Genomic DNA, 16,509 nt, shown 5'->3' on the forward strand with positions numbered 1-16,509 from the left:
GAAAATAACTGAAACATGAAAATAAATTCCTATCAATGACACACACACACACACACGGACTCTACCATTAGCTATCTGAATCTGATGGAGCTAGACCATACATACACGACCATGTCCGCGTGGTGTTATATACTTGTATGAATCTTAAGAATCTGAATCTAAGTGAAGAAACAGTAGCTCCTCCTTTTATTTGGTGGGGCTCTGATTTTCCAATGATCTAATTAATTTCCTGGTTTTTTTTTTAAGTCTTGGATGTTTTGTGACTATTACCAGTTTCTTCCATGTTTGTAGACCCTCCTCAACCACTGGGAGATAATTATGAAGAACATGATAATTTAGAGATGGCCCCTAGGGCTTGGTCCTTCAACTTAGTTTAGGACTTTTATAAAAATGCGGAAAATTTCTTTTGCAAAAGCTTAGGTTCCTTGGCTCAACTCTCCTAAGCTAAACCCAGGACTGCTATGCAAGTCATATAAGATAAAACATCTCATTTCTCTTGGCTATATCTCATGCCTAAACTTGAGCGTGGTTTAAAGGGAAGGGGCTTTATTCTTTAAATCATTCATTAAACAGTTTTAGATGATTTGCTATATGCCAGGTCCTATAGTAGGTGATGTGAATATCAAAGTTGGTAATTTACAAGTGTTGCTGTCACAGCTATCTCTGCTGACTCTAGGAGACAAATGTGAAAATAAGAATAATTCAATATAATGATTAAGTACTATAATAAAGATGTATATTGTATGGATTCCCAAAGAAAACATCAACTGTTATCGGTGGGAACTAGGAAAAGAGTCATCAAGAACAAGACACTTTAGCTGGAACATGAGGAATGGGTGTTTGGGGAGGGAATGACCTGGGCCAGGCACTTGTGAAGGGTGGCATTTGAGGGGGATGGTAGAAAATTCAGTGTGGCTAGAATTTAGGATGCACAATGGAAGTGGGAAAGATGGGTCATGTCTGAAAAGACCTCATTCATTCTTAAGAATGTGTTGACATTTTATTCTGAAGACAATGGGGAAGAAGTAGAAGTGTTTAAACAGAGGAAGTTATATGACTAGATTTGTTTTCTAGGAGGATAATTTTGGTACCAGCTTAGAGGATAGATGTGTAGAGGGAAGAGTTAATGTCAGCAAATTCTATTGAAGTTTGCTACAACAAGTTTTGCAAAAGATGATAAGAATGGCAGTGAAGGTGGGGAAGGGAAGCTGGAACAAGAGCTCTCCCTAGGTACTGTACAGCAGTATCTATGTTATGTTGTCATTTATGCAAAAGAAATTGTTATGGGTTGAATTGTGTCCACCCAAAACTCCTATGTTGAATTTCTAATCCCTCGTACCTCAGAATGTGATTGTGCTTGAAGATAGGATCTCTACAGAGTTAATTAAGTTAAAATGAGGTCTTTAGGGTGGACCCTAACCTAATATGACCGGTGTCCTTATAAGAAGAGAAAATTTAGACACAAACATGTATAGAGAGATGATGTGAAGACACAGAGAAAAGATGGCCGTTTACAAGCCAAGGAGAAAGGTCTAGAATAGATCCTTCCCTCACAGCCCTCAGAAGAAACCAACCCTGCTGACACCTTGATCTTGGACTTCTAGCCAATAAATTTAAATTTCTGTTGTTAAAGCCACCCAATCTCTGGTATTTTGTTGCAGCAGCTCTGGTAAACTAATACAGAAATATTCTGGTATATGCTTAAATCTTTATTAACAAAAGTAGGATATACAGGAAAATAATAATGGTGAGTTCCTTTGAAGGACAGTGTTGAGAGGAGATATTTCACTCTATACCATTTTATAATTACTGATTACTTATTCATGTGACCATAATATTGAAAAAAATTTAATTACATTAGAAAAAACAAAACAAAGCTGTTTTGAGGAAATATTATCATTGTTTGTTGATATAATAGATACAGGAATGGGTATTTGAGAAGAGAATTGAGAATGATTAATATTTCTAGCTTAGAAAGTTGATTGAGTGATTATGCTTTAAAATTGGAGGAAAATGGAGAGTTCCACCTTATACGTGTTAAATTTTTATACTGAGATCTACACTCAGGGATGTCTATTCTACATCTAGAAATAAGTTATGAGGGCTGGAGGACAAGCTTAGGGTTGGCATGTACCTTAATATTTCATTGACTCTGAGACAGCATCTATTGTAAAACTCAGAGAGTTTATAATATGTAAAGTATATGTCTTAGAAAAAATACAGAATTTAGGAATTGAATCATGTTAGTTAGCTCAAGGCCAGAAAAAGGCAAAGGATGGGACTGGGGAAAATATGAGCATTTGTGAGTGGGCAGAAGAGGAAGAACCAGTGGAAAAGATTGAGAAGAAAGGTTAGCTAAGTAGGAGTTGAAACAGAGTTGTGTCTGAGAAGTCATGTGAGAAGGTCAAGATGAAGGGAAGTGGGCTAAAGGTTCAGAAAGTTTGAATTGAATATGGACTGTAAAATTAGATTTGTGTTAAATTTCATGTAAATCTGTTTACGTCTATGTGACTAAGTGAAGACAAAAGGATTCTGTTAATCTTTCATATACTAAATGCCAAAATGTTATTTTTTTTTTTTTACTCATCATCAAATAAGTATATTTCTTTATACATTGGTGTTATATCAGTTATTAAAATGGGAAATGCCACCTTAAGCTTTTAGAAATTATACTTCCACATATTTACATGAAATATATTTTTATGAGTATGTAAGTAATAATAGTAATAATTCATTGTAGAAAATTTTCTAAATATAAAAATATGAAGAAAACATTAAAATGACCTATAATCTTACTACCTAGATATAGCTACTCTTAATATATAGACAAATTTTATTCCAGTCTTTTTTTCTAGAAATATAGATATGTGCATGCATTGTGGTGTTTATACAAGTGTTTTATTTCTATCCAACTTTTTACCTAGCTTTATATCATAAATAAGCTCACATTATCAATAAATAGTCTTAAAAAATACTTTTTCACGGATGCAAACTACTGTATCATATGACTCTCCCATAATTATTTGATTATTCTCATTTGACATTTAGGTTATTGCTAGTATTTTATTTAATTATTTATTAATACTCATCTTCATTTCCTGCAATTTTCTTGGGCTAGATTTTTAGAATTGAAATTACTCCCTTGGAGGTTATGAGGATTACAAGACATGATATGTGTTACTTTTCCGAGTGTGTATTCCTAGAAATGTGATAACAGTTTACTCCTCTACTGATGATGTATGAAGATGCACAGTTTACCATCATTTGAATATTTTCATAAAACATCTTCCCAGTATAGATTATTTAATATTAGAATTCTAATCATAATAGACAGTTATTATTCTTACAGTAAATGTTCTTCTGTTTGACGGAATCCAAATATCTGAGGCATAATAAATTATTAGCTACAATTTATTGAGCCCCTGCCCTGAATAAGGCTAGCTGTTGATAATAAGAAGGAATATAAGGCATGATTCCTGCCTTGTATTCACTCATAATTTAGTTTCTGGGTGTTTGTTCTCTAGCCTATGTAAATTACATTAGAAACTTTATTTCTATTCCAAATGGGCACCTGAAAATTATAAGCCACTAACTGTAGCTACTACTTCCTAAAAAAGCATATGCTTTTTCAGCATAAATTGGTAGGGAGGAATGCAGTGAGATGGGGAAAGGTGACTGAGTTATAACATATCATTCTATCAAACTACATATGCAGGTGGCAAATGCATTATGAAAATAGTGCTTAACATCTTATGTTTGAAGTGAAAATTGTAATTAAAAAGTATGTTCTCTCCTACTGCTAGTACTTTACCATAGGGGTCTTATCTATCTGGTGAATTTTAAAAGAACAATTAAAAGTGATATTGTTTCTGTTTCAATGAACTGCTCACATTTCTGATGTATCAAATAAATATTTTAACTTGGCTAAGAAGACTCACTGGAATGTTTTAAATATCTTGTTCATGCTATTTATTTTAAATGACTGCCATGACTCCTCCAACTCTTGAATTTTTATAATGTTGGGTGGTAACAATATGCTTTGTTAGTTTTCTAACCACATTTCATTATTTCATGATAGCCTAAACTTGTATTCTCAAACTTGCGTGTTTTCTGTACCAGCTACATTCTATTTTTGAAGACAGCCTCTGGGTGGCATATAAACAAACAGTCTAAAACTTGATTGACTAATAGTTATTTTCCCCTTTTTAATGCAGAATTAGTTCTGATTCTTCAAGACTCTGTCTTAAGAAAAGGAGAATTATATCACTGATAATACTATCTTGATCTCTTAATAATTATGGTTATTAAATTTTAATGTTTTTGTTTTGTCTCTTAACTTTGATAAAAAGCTACTTAGCCCCAGGAACTATGCTGTAGACTTCTTTTTATTTCCATCAGGCCCAAGCATAGAACAATAGAAATAGTGGATGCTCAGCAAACAATTTTTTATTTACTCATAAAATAAAAGGGAAAAAAGCTATAGATTATTATTTGTCATGAATAAAAAGCAATCAAAATGTTTGTTCATTCCAATATAGGCATCACTTTTTACTGTTAAAATCTAAAAGAATGGAGGTATATGTTTGTTTGTGTGTTGAACCTTATATGTGGAATACTTCTGTATACAACGGAGTCATTGCCATTGAAAAATCACTCTTCTCCTTTCTCTTTTCTTGTATGTTTTCTTGCCGTATTATTTTCAGGGACTCCTGAAAGCCTAGCTGAGAAGGAGAGGCAGCTCATGGGTATGATCAATCAGCTGACCAGTCTACGAGAGCAGCTGTTGGCTGCCCATGATGAGCAGAAGAAACTGGCTGCATCTCAGATTGAGAAACAGCGTCAGCAGATGGAGCTGGCCAAGCAGCAGCAAGAACAGGTGAGTAAGAACTAGAAACACAGTCAAATTCCTCAGGCATTGTTTTGCCTGCTATTTTATAGGTCACTCTCCTAGGGGCACAAAGATCAATAGAAGCCTTTCCCCACCTGCAGCACATAGGTAAATAAAAAGGCAAAACACCAAAACAGACAAAAAAGTCTGATCTAAAGAAGTTTATCAACTGCTTTAGTGGTATGTAGCATGGAAGTAATTATAATCAAGGTGAAATTTTGATAGGTCATGAGAGAAATACCAAAAAAGAAGCACAGAGAGTCAAGAGAACATTTCCAGTCAAGGACATTATGAAAGCTTTCATTAAGTGAGCACTTGGTATAAGCTTTGAAGACTGGGTAGGATTCAACAGTGAAGTAAATTTCCAATTATGGGGCAGGAAGTTTGGTTAGGAGGCTATTATAATAATTTAAATATGAAGGAGTGAGAATCTAAACTAGATAGTGTAATGACCATGGAAAAAGAGAAGAAAGGAATAAAAAGATGGAAGAGTTATGGTTAGTTGAATTTTTTGAGTCGGCAAAAGGTGTTGAGCCTGGGTAACAGGGCGAGTGAGGAGGAGGGCAAATTTGGAAAAGCAGGTGGTTTTATTATGTTGAATTAGAGCTGTTGTCAGGTGGTCCATCTGGAGGTATGTGAAAGACAGGTAGAATTCCAATCAATATTTGGAAAAGAGAGCTGAGCTAAGTTGCTTAGATTATCTACATGGAGATGGTCATTTGAACCACTGGAATAGATGAGTTCCATTCATTTATTCAACAAACAGTAATCAAGAGCTTCTTGTGTGTCACGCACTGTGCTAACTTCTGAGGCTACCTCAATTAACCAGAAAGACAAATTCTAGTGGAAAGAGAGAGACAATTAACAAAGGAAAAGAGAAATTTACAAAGTAATTTCAGATAGTGATAAATAATTCAAAGAAGTATAAGAAGAGTAATTTGATAAATATTGATTGGTATGGCAGGCAGTGTTTCTTAGATTAGGTAGTTGAATCTGGCAATTAAACTCAGATCTGAATGACATACAAGAGGCTACCACATTAACATTTGGGGCCACAGAGTTTCATGCAGAGGAATGGTAGGTTTACAGGCCTTAAGTTAGAGTTGTGCTGATATCATGAGGAAATGGAAAGGAACTAAGGGTAGATCCTTGGGAGATGCTGACATACAACTGGTGGAGAAAGGAAAATGAACTTGTCCAGAAGCAAAAAACTACTAGATCTGTCACTTAGATTCTCATTGTTGGCTTTTAAGCATGTGGCTTCTATGGAACTTTTCCTAGCATAGATCAGACAATAACAATTGACACGTAGAAGAATTGATATGTAGTGGAAAAATGGAGGCAACGCGTAAGAACTATTACTTAAAAAAAAATTGGTAGTAATGGGAAGATAGAAGGTGTCATAGGGTGAGCTTACATATAAAGATGGCATATCTTTTCCAGGCCTAACTCCCTTTACCATCCCATGTTCTGGGCTCAGTCCACTCACCATCCTAAGTGGAAGAGGGCCATTATTTAGTCAAGAATATTTGTGTGTCCACACAAATACTGCAAACCTTCTAAACAGCTCTCAAAGTGTAAACTAGCAGAGTTGAAAGAGGTGAAGAAAATACTCAGATTACATTTGAGGAGACCTCCTTTCTTTCATTTTACTCTTCTCTACTTGGTGGTTCTTCTCTGCTTGAAAGATGGTAGTTTTATTTTTAATGAAATGCCTCATCAGTTTCCTTAGCGATATATTTGGCTTGTTATTGGATATGGCCTATATTTCTCTGGCTTTACCCATATGATAAAACAGTTCAAAATGCTTACTTATAGAAGCAAAAAAACTTGCTTATAAAAGTCTAGGGGGTGAGGGCAAAAGCACTCTTTTCTTGTTCATAACTCTGAGTACCTTCAGAATTTCTGAATTCTAGAAAATCCTAGAAGCCTCTGAAACTGTAGCTCAGATGGAGATATTTCTTTGTAGAGAATCCTTACTTTGGTAGGTGTGAGAGTACACTTGTCCTAAAAAATCTGAGCATCTCTAATGGAGAGCAAGGTTCCTTTCTTTCTCTTTCATGTTCTGACCCATCCCCATATATTATCATAGGATTCTAGAATTTTTTACTTTCTCTAACATTCTCCTTGGAACTTTAGGAATCCTTAGCTTCCTCCAGAATTTCTCCCCTGTACTGGAGAGATGCCATGCAAAAATGTCTACATGGCCTGAGAGAAGATCCTTCCTGATAGCTACAGGTCAGGTTTCTAGAGCCCCCAAATCCCGCATATCTTGAATTCTAGTTGGGAAGAGATAGAAAATATATAGACAAGTAAAATATATTATATGCTCATAAAGATTATGGGGAAAAATAAAGCAAAGAATTGGAGATGAGGGTGCCAGGTAGAGAGATAGGCCCTTTCAAAATGGGTGCTCAGGGAAGACCTCATTGACAGGGTAACATTTGAGCAGCGACTTGTAGGAGATGAGGGAGTGAGCAGTGCTGTTATCTAGGAAAAGAGTGTTCCAGGCGGAGGGGAAAGTATGTGCAGAGGCCCAGAGGCAGGAGTATCCTTGGGAGGTAGGAGCATCCTCCGTGAGTTCAAGAGGCAATTAGGAGAAGAGTGTGGGAAGAGTGGAGTGACAAAGGGAAGAGGAGATGAAATCACAGAGGTAGCAGGAGGCCAAATCATATAGAGGCTTGCAGGCATTGTAGGACACTGGCTTTTACTCTGAGCGAGACAGAGGGTTTTGAAAAGATGAATAACATGACACAACTCATGTTTAAAAGGATCTCTCCAGATGCTGGTTTATAATAGGCTGTACGGGAGGGAGTGAGGGCAGAAGCAGAAAGAGCAAATAGGAGGCTATTAACAACAATCCAGGGAAGAGGTAACAGAGGCCTGGAGCAGGAGGAAGTGTGGAGGGGTAGGAAGTGGTCACTTTCTTGATAAATTCTTAAGGTGCTGATAAAAGGATTTAAATATCAGCTGAAATATTGATATGTGGGAGGAAAGAACAAGACTTAAGGAAAAGAGTGATATTCCTTTTTCTGTTATCTCCTTTCCTACCTTTCTTCAGGAAAAGAAGGAAATTTTTAAAAACATATTCCTAAGATAAATGACAGCATTAAAATAACCATAATTGTACCAATGTCCATAAGGGAAATAAAAAATTCATTGTGCAGCCTTGTATACTCATCCTCATCACATAGTTTCTTTACTTTCCTTCATAGTAATGGACTCTGCATGTGTCAATTTTTTCCTGAATTTTTAGCTTTCTGATACAAAGGTTAAGGGATATACTTTTGTAATGGAAATAATAGTGATTAGAGCATGACGAGAATAAGAATTAGAGCTTGTTTATAAAAGAGTGATAAGTTTCTTGAGGTTATAAGTTACATTCTCATGAGAAGCCTTCCTACCCTATATCATGTAAATGAAGTGTTTAAAATTTTCTTCTCATCTGTTAATTCATGCATTCTTCATCAAATATTCATTCTGTGCTCCTTTTGTACCAGGCTTTGTGCAAGTGGTGAGCAAAATATACGTCATCACTAACATCACTGTATTTACGGATTTCTATCTAGAAGACAGAAAGATATTAATTTAAAAAAACCCCATAAATATAGAATCATAACATATGATACAGTATTAAGTATGTAGAAAATGCTATGAGAGCAAATAACGGGGTGATTGTGTTAGTCTGGCTTAGAAAACACTTAAGATGACCACATTGAGGGCTAAGTCCTGAGTTTAGTTTTGAACCGGTTAAATTTGAAGAACCTTTGAGAATGTCATTGGATAAATGAGTCTGAAGCTTAAAGCAAAAGTCTAGGCTAGAGAAACAAATGTATAAACACTTGACATACATATGAAAGTAGGTATAGAGGGAAAAGAATCGAGTCTAAAATTGATCTTTACAGAACTACAACATTGAATGGCTGGACAGAACCATTGAAAGTGGCTGAGAAGGAATAGACTCAGAGGGAGGAGCAAAAGCAAGAAATTGTGATGTCATAGAAGCCAAGGAAGACAGTTCAGGATCAAGGGCAAGCACTTGAGTGTTGAATTCTGATGAAAGGTCAAATGGTGAGAACTAAAAACCATGTCAGAATTTAAAAAATGGAAGTGACTGATAACTTCATTAAGAATTACTTAGTAGAGTGCGGGCAGAAACCAGAATTGAGTGTGTTGAGGAGTTGGCAGTTTAGGGGTTTATGGAAGCAGAAATGAGGACAGTATTTACCAAACAAACAAACAAAAACCCCAAAACTTCACTAAGGAATACAGCATCTTACAATACTTGGTGCTTCTCTGAGCACCTTAGTCACAACAACCCCCTGTTTATGCAATACTCTCTTTCACAGAAAAGGGCTGAAAATGTCAGAAGCAGTACCTTCTTAGTATATTTCCAGGAAGAGGGATTTTTGAAATTCTAACATTTCATACTGGATTGGATCACTGGTGTAGTGTCTTAGGCTTCATTTGTTTTAGGCCAAAAGAAACATAACTCTTCCTGAAAACTAAATGTCTTGTTTGATGCTACTTAAGGATGAATTGCTGGTCGCGTGGGGCACAGGCACATCTATTTTCGTCATCTTAATCAGCGCCAAATCAAACTTTGAGAAACAGAACATTGGTAATTTCCCCCTGGGACTACAATATACTTTTAAATTTTTCATGTGCAATTTTTCCACAGATTGCAAGACAACAGCAGCAGCTTCTGCAGCAACAACACAAAATCAATTTGCTTCAGCAACAGATCCAGGTCAGAGATCATAATTTCATACCTACTTCCAATTAAAAACTATATTTTATTTCCCATTCTTAGATGACCTAACTGAAATAAGCTCCAAAGTAAAAATTACTTTCAGCCTAATTCGTGACGTGTGGCCTCCTGTACCATGAGAATCTTGCAAATGGTGGCTCTGTCACAGGCCTTACTGTGTCGGGGAGCTTCAGTCTATGCAAGCTGACAGTAATTTTCGTCCTATAACTGAATGGAAATTATTGTAGAGAAGTGTTAGAAATGTTTCATTTTCTCTAATCTTTCGTGTTTAAAATGTGCCTGTGAATGTTCTTAATGGAAAAGTGCAGGAAAACCACAGCAGAAAGGTACAGCGGATTTCAGTTAGAGAGCAGTGGTGAGAGAAATGTTTTACTGTATGCTCAAGAGGCACGTGTGATAAAGGCGGAAGTTAGAATAGGTGATGATTTGGTGTTCAGGTCAAATTTCACCATGATATTGCCTGGTGAAACCAAAACTGAGGGCTCTATAGTCTCCGTATTTTTTTATGTGGAAATTTGCAATGATGAGAAGCATCGATAAAGGTGGAAGAAAGCAGCTGTATTGATAACAAAAGGAAAAAGTAACTTGCCAGGGATATCCTGTCTCCACCACTTGCTAGCAGCATGAACTTTGACAAAATTTGTTTATCTTTCTGGAAACGCTTATTTCAAAGAGTATTTATGAGGCTTTAATGAAATCATGCATGGAGAACTTCAGCATGGTGTCAAGACACATAGAAAGTGCTCAATGCACAGTTGCTATGACTAGCAAAAAAAGGAATCAAATTTGTGGAGCTATGACTCCAGCCCTACCTAACATCATCCATCTGAAAGCAACTCTTAGATTAGAAGTCAGTTTTTTCTAGGGAGAAATTCATCATTCTCTTGAAAGCTGTATCTTGAGGATCCAACATATTTTATTAGGTGTAAATATAAGTGACAGAAGCAAACATGTCAAAATTATTTCATTCACGTATCAATCATGTTTAGACTTCTTTGACAATAAAGTTTATCCCATTTTATCTAATTGGGTCAAGTACACTTAATTTCTTTACCCTGCATTGGATAACCCAATCAGGGTTTAGGTATCTTGTTCTACCTGAGATTTGAGTAAGCTGGTCTCAGCTTCAGTGAAGACACAGAAACATCAGTGAGATGTTCCAAAGAGGAGTCTTTGCCTTCGTTAACTGTAATTATGAGCAGCGCATTTCTAATGTGATCTTCTCTATCTATGCCTATCTGGAGTGTGATTATTCAATTCAGTGATTTAAAACTGTTCATTGGATTTTACGTTCAGTCTAAGTATGCCAGCTTTGAATACAGTTTTAGGTGATGATACCAGGTTATCTGCATTTTAGATGGTTTTAATTATTGCAAACCTGAGATAATAAAATTGCTACAGTAACTTCTCATTGTAAATAAGATGCCATTCCATAATCCCCAGTATGGCCCTTTGCAAGTCACTTGGTTTCTTTGTAATTTGATGAGGGTACCAATAGTTTTTAAAGTTTATAATTTTTGTAAGACTGACACAGTCATATGTTAAACAGAATTGTAAAAATATATCTAAATCCATATCATAAATATGCGCAAGGCTTAATAAGCTGTGTGTTCTGACCATTCAAATTTAGCCACCTTCGGTACTGTTTTTGGAATTTTATTTCACAATTATGACCAGAACATTCATAATGTGGATTTTTAAGCTCTGTTGTAATAACAGAATGTTGAAATAGATGAATTTCTTACTCCAGAGCATGGAGTACTATAATTTATAAGTCAGAGCATTTTTAGAATAAAGTGTTTTAAAAATTTTCTCTCCTAGAAATGGTATGACTCAGAAACTGTATTCCGGAGACGTAAGGCTGGGTTTAGTGACTTGCCCAAAATCACACCACTAGTTACTAATAGAACTAGAATCAGAAGAAAGTTTTATCACTGTTAATAGCAATTTTGCTGATTATGAGCATTTTAAAGGCTTAGAATTTCTATTTGATCAAAAATGTTAAGCTGCTGGCCTCCACTGGTTCACAGAGTGAAAAAAATGCAATAGTCCCTTCAGGAAGTAATGCCACACTGATAGTAATTTGGGGGCAATATTAAGAGATGTTGAGATATTACATTTGTGTGTCCTCTTTCTAGTGTTAGTACAGATAAATGATACTGGTGGAGTCAAAACCTATCAGGCTATTATTTAAAGAAAAGTCTGGTAATTAGGGAATGTTGTAGGCCAAGTAAGTACTGACCAAGACTGACAATCTGATAGGAATCCATTTTCACAGCTACTAGCATAACCAGAAGCATAGTTCTAAAGTATATTTTATAAATTGTTAATTTGGGGCAGTCTGACAATGACTTACTAAAGTTACAATATATTTATATTAGTCTATTGAGAGATCGTTCCAACAATTATGGGAAGCACTGATGTAGTGGTGTGTGTAGAAATAGAAGATTAAAAACGGAGAGCGGATCATTTTTTTCACCACATAAATCCTTACCATATATATATATATTTAATGTTTTCTCTCCCTTTTCTTCTCCCTTCCACTTCCTCCTTTTCCTTGGCAGCATAGGACAAGGAGGAAGAAGAGTAAAAATCGAACTTGCTATAGTGGAAGGCAAATCAAATTTATAACAAATATCATTATAAAATTTATTTTAGTATACATACTAAATGAGGCATACAGAATCAAATGCTCACATAAGAATTTACCATAGATTAAATTTTCTTTGATATCTGAAAATACTTATGGAGTAAATTTTGAATTTGATCTACTCTTTTTTTTTCTTTCTTAAATGTGGGGCCTGAAGACTTTGTAGAAATAAACATACCGACTTAACATTATTCATCCTGACTGCGTTTTCTTAAATGTTTTGCACTATTGTTGCTTTGCACCTTAGAAAACAATGCATTCCACTTCCTTTATTGATGGAATAACAGACTACAATGTTATTAGTCAACAATTAAGGCTGCCTTTAAAATTGTTGTTTCAATTATAACTACACGAGACATTAACTTGATGCAAATCTTGGGAAAGGCATGCAACAATACATCAGCTGGGTTGGAGAAATATGCTAGGTGGATTAGATTGATAGGATAAGAGAGCAGGACAAATTTTCACACTTGATGGATACGTTAAATGACCGGATGATGTTCCCCAACATTTTCCTCATTCTTTTACTAAGATCTCCTTAAAGGAGAGATTAATTTAGACATCTTTATTCCATTTGAAGCACCTGTTATTCAGTTTAAAAAATGTACGAACAAGTTTGTACGTGTGTGTACACGAACATTCAGACGACTAACGACCCAGGTTATTTAAAATTTCTCTTGGCCTGTTAATTCTGTCTTCTTTTAACTTCAGATTAAAAGAGTGAGGGTAGGTTTTACTCTATAGGTATTTATTCAAAGAGAAAATGTAAATTACTTCCTTATAAAGACTTTACAGAGTTACAATTTTCTTCCAGGTTTATCCGCATAACTCTTTAGGATTAAAAGAAGAATTGAGAAAGTTTCTGTTATTTGCAACATCCTAAATTAGTTCATCCCACAAATAAAATCATGTCATCATACCAGAAACATCTCATCTTCCCTCAAGAACATGTCTACTCTTAATTTTAGGAATACTAAGAAGTTTCAGTCTTCTTTTTCTACAATTTGGCAGTGTTTTCCTTTAATATTTTTATTGTCCTTAAAAATAGAAAATTTTTTCATTCCTACTTACTGTATCTATTTAACTTTTAATGGACATTAATACATGAGATTAAATTTATAAATGTTTCAGAGAAAAATGTCTTTCTAGATTTTTTTTGAGGGTAACCATTTTTTCCTTTTATTCTGTTGCTTGTGCTACAGTGCCCATCTTTTCGCAATTTTGTTTCCTGACAAATCTTTCTTACATTAAATCAACCTGCTTCTAATACTGATAGTTAGGTGGTTTATGTTTCCATTAATGATCCTAAACCAGTGGTTCATCTTGACCTGATTCACTGTTACCAAAACTTTTTAAAGTAAATGAATGAGTGACCTCTACTTAACTTCCTTAATAGCAACAAACTGAGTGTTCCTGGAAACTCAAGTTCCCTTTTATCTTGAAGTTTTGTATGAGACAGGGTTTCTGTAACTTTGGGCTTGTGTGGGGCAAGCATGTCCTAGTTTTAAATTTCTACCCTCGTTCTATAATACTCAGAGGAATTTAGGATGCCTATTAGCATCTAATAGAGTCAATCCAACAACATGCTCTAGTATGAAATCCACTTAAGATATTTTTAAGGACAAATTTAAAGATGTTGTACTTCTTTTTAAATGTATATCCATCATGATTCCCATACTGAAAGTTCAATGGACTTTCATAAGAGAGTCCACAAATTTGTTGGATTTTCCCTTCTGGTAAACTTTTCCAACTGTTGTTCATTGTGTTCTCTTGAGGGCAAAGAATTGGTATTTAATAACCCCTGTCATTGTTTCTGAGTCATCAGATAAGCGTGTGCAGGACTAGCAGTAGCTTTGGGACACTGATTCTGTCTGGAGCTAAGAGTAGAGCAAAGGACAAGTGTTGTTCCTTTTATTCTTGAACAGTGTATATTCTGTAGTATGCAGGAGAGAGCTCGGTTCTTTAGGTTAAATATAATCCTTTAGATTATATTTATTTATTTATAATATAATCTATTATATATATCTATATCTATATATATAAATAATCTAATTATATTTAACTCTGTGAAATACAAATTATATTAAATGATTAAAAAAGAGAGAGCAGGTTCTCTAGAATTAGACTTACCCAAATTTCAGTCTCTGCATCTTCATACCTCATCTGCTGTGTGATCTTGGGAAAATTGCCTGAGCTCTCTGAGTTTTATTATTCCCATCTATTACACGGGAATTAAAATACATAAATCATACCTGGTTAGTCTGAAGATTAAATGGGATCATGCCTAGCATGTAGTGAGCACACAGTGCTAAGATTTTTTGCCTAAGTCATTAGACAGAAAAACTTGTTCTTTCTATATTTCTGATGATGGACAATTTAATTAATATTTCCAGCAAGAGGAGAATTTCTAGGAAAAAAAGCATATAATCTACATGGCAGTAGCCACTGAAAACTGTAAGTTCAGTGTTCCAAATTCTTATGATTTTAAAACTACAAGGGATTTTTAGAAAACCTTTATCTCTTGTTTTGACATCTGTAAACTGAAACCAAGTAAGGTTAGAAGATTTTTCCCCATGTCTCATAAGTTGTTATTTTGTGGAACGATGGCTGGATTCCAAGTTTCCTGAATTGGCCCACTTCATTTTTATTTCACCGATATTCTACCATTTAAGGTTTAATGACTCAAAGTTTTAAAATGAGTTTTCTTTCTCTGGGAACTTATTCCTACAAAGTAAAAATACAACTTGACTTATGTACAATGAGTGATTAAGTTACAGTCATGGGCTCAACCAATTTATGATAAAGGTTTCATTTTATTGGAGCCAAAGTTCTCTGAGCTCATTAAGAGTTTTAGTAATTCTTGATAAATTATTATGCAGAACAAAATCCATTGAATTATTGTATTGAAAACATAATAATGTTAAAGGTGAAATAATAGTACCTGACTGACCTGCTGATTTATGATTTCTTTCTCTGAGTGTGGTAAGTTGGAAACATTTTACTCCTCTCAACAAGACCCCTCACACACACATGAACACAAAGAGATTGCAAAGTAACCTTGTCTCTTTAGGAGACTGGAAATGCCAAGAATAAACACCGTGCAATTAAGGTAGCATTTCAACCTGAGAGGGAAATGCATTAACTCCTTGAACTCCGACTAATGTTTTGGGACAAATATTTTGCCATGTGAAATAAAATATACCACAACTGGACAGGATACAGTTTTGCCATTCAGAGAGATTATTAGAGGAGAGAATATGGAGATACGAAGAAGTAGTTTCAAGGATGACTTTACTCTCTTGTACTTTCTGGAAGCAGAACTTGCATTTGAGAAGATAGGTGGCCTCACCTAAAAGAACAGTGATGGTAACTGCATCTCTGTCCCTTTACTCAGAGGGAGCCACTTTAAAATCCTTTAAGCATTCTCGTGTGTTTCTGTTTTTAATCCATCTCCTGGCGATTACCCAATAATGGAATTTCAGCCATTCGTGCTGTCTTTCTATCTAGAGAAGACTGTGTCTATAGATAGATTGATATGCGTATTTGTTTTCGTTTTTGTTGATATAACATATGCCACGTGGCCAAAGAGTACAGGAGAGTCGTGAGAGCCGTCATCTAGACACAGTCCTCTGTCCTGTGCCCAGTCCTTTTACTCAGAAGGAGCCACTTTATAATCTTTTAAGTTTTTATTTTCAATAGCCTCTCAGTATTTACTTCTCTATCAGAAATATAATTATAGTGCTATTTCTGACCTGTCAACTGTAAATATCATTAACTTGACAACATGAAGATTTACTTTATTTCTGTTATTCGCAACCCAGCATCCTCCCCTGTTCCGTCCCCTCTGTCGCCTCACAGTATAGCTATGTAACTCATTTAAGTTCTTCCAATAGATGCTTTTAAACTTTAATTAGTTTCTTTACACCTCTTTTCTTATTCAATCAGCTATAACTAGTGTCTCTTGACATTTGCTTTGTCAGATGAGGATGACTCTCAGCTGCCAATTTCTATCTGCATGTTTACTCTAAGTATATATAATACGTGTGTGTATATGTATAAATGTGTGTATACACACATACCTACTGTGCTTTGCGTATTGGTTAATCCTAAAAGTTGAAAATCAATAATCGGTGTTTACATTAAAATATGTCTATACATTGTTTTCTGGATAGGCTTATAGCATACTGCTTATTTCCTTTC

The 16,509-nt window shown here is 35.2% G+C and overlaps 1 protein-coding gene across 12 annotated transcripts in view; it reads left to right on the forward strand.

The window, feature by feature from the left end:
- SOX5 (SRY-box transcription factor 5) overlaps positions 1-16,509 on the forward strand; it is a 952,037-nt gene that overhangs the window by 750,076 nt on the left and 185,452 nt on the right. For all 12 annotated transcript variants that reach the window (XM_046641348.1, XM_046641339.1, XM_046641321.1 and 9 more), the window contains 2 exons: positions 4,704-4,876; positions 9,570-9,638. In XM_046641348.1, coding sequence (XP_046497304.1) covers positions 4,704-4,876; positions 9,570-9,638 — 242 coding nt within the window. The remainder of the gene's footprint in view (positions 1-4,703; positions 4,877-9,569; positions 9,639-16,509) is intronic.

This window comes from Equus quagga, chromosome 1 (assembly GCF_021613505.1).
Source record: "Equus quagga isolate Etosha38 chromosome 1, UCLA_HA_Equagga_1.0, whole genome shotgun sequence".
In the NCBI taxonomy this organism is placed as follows: domain Eukaryota; kingdom Metazoa; phylum Chordata; class Mammalia; order Perissodactyla; family Equidae; genus Equus; species Equus quagga.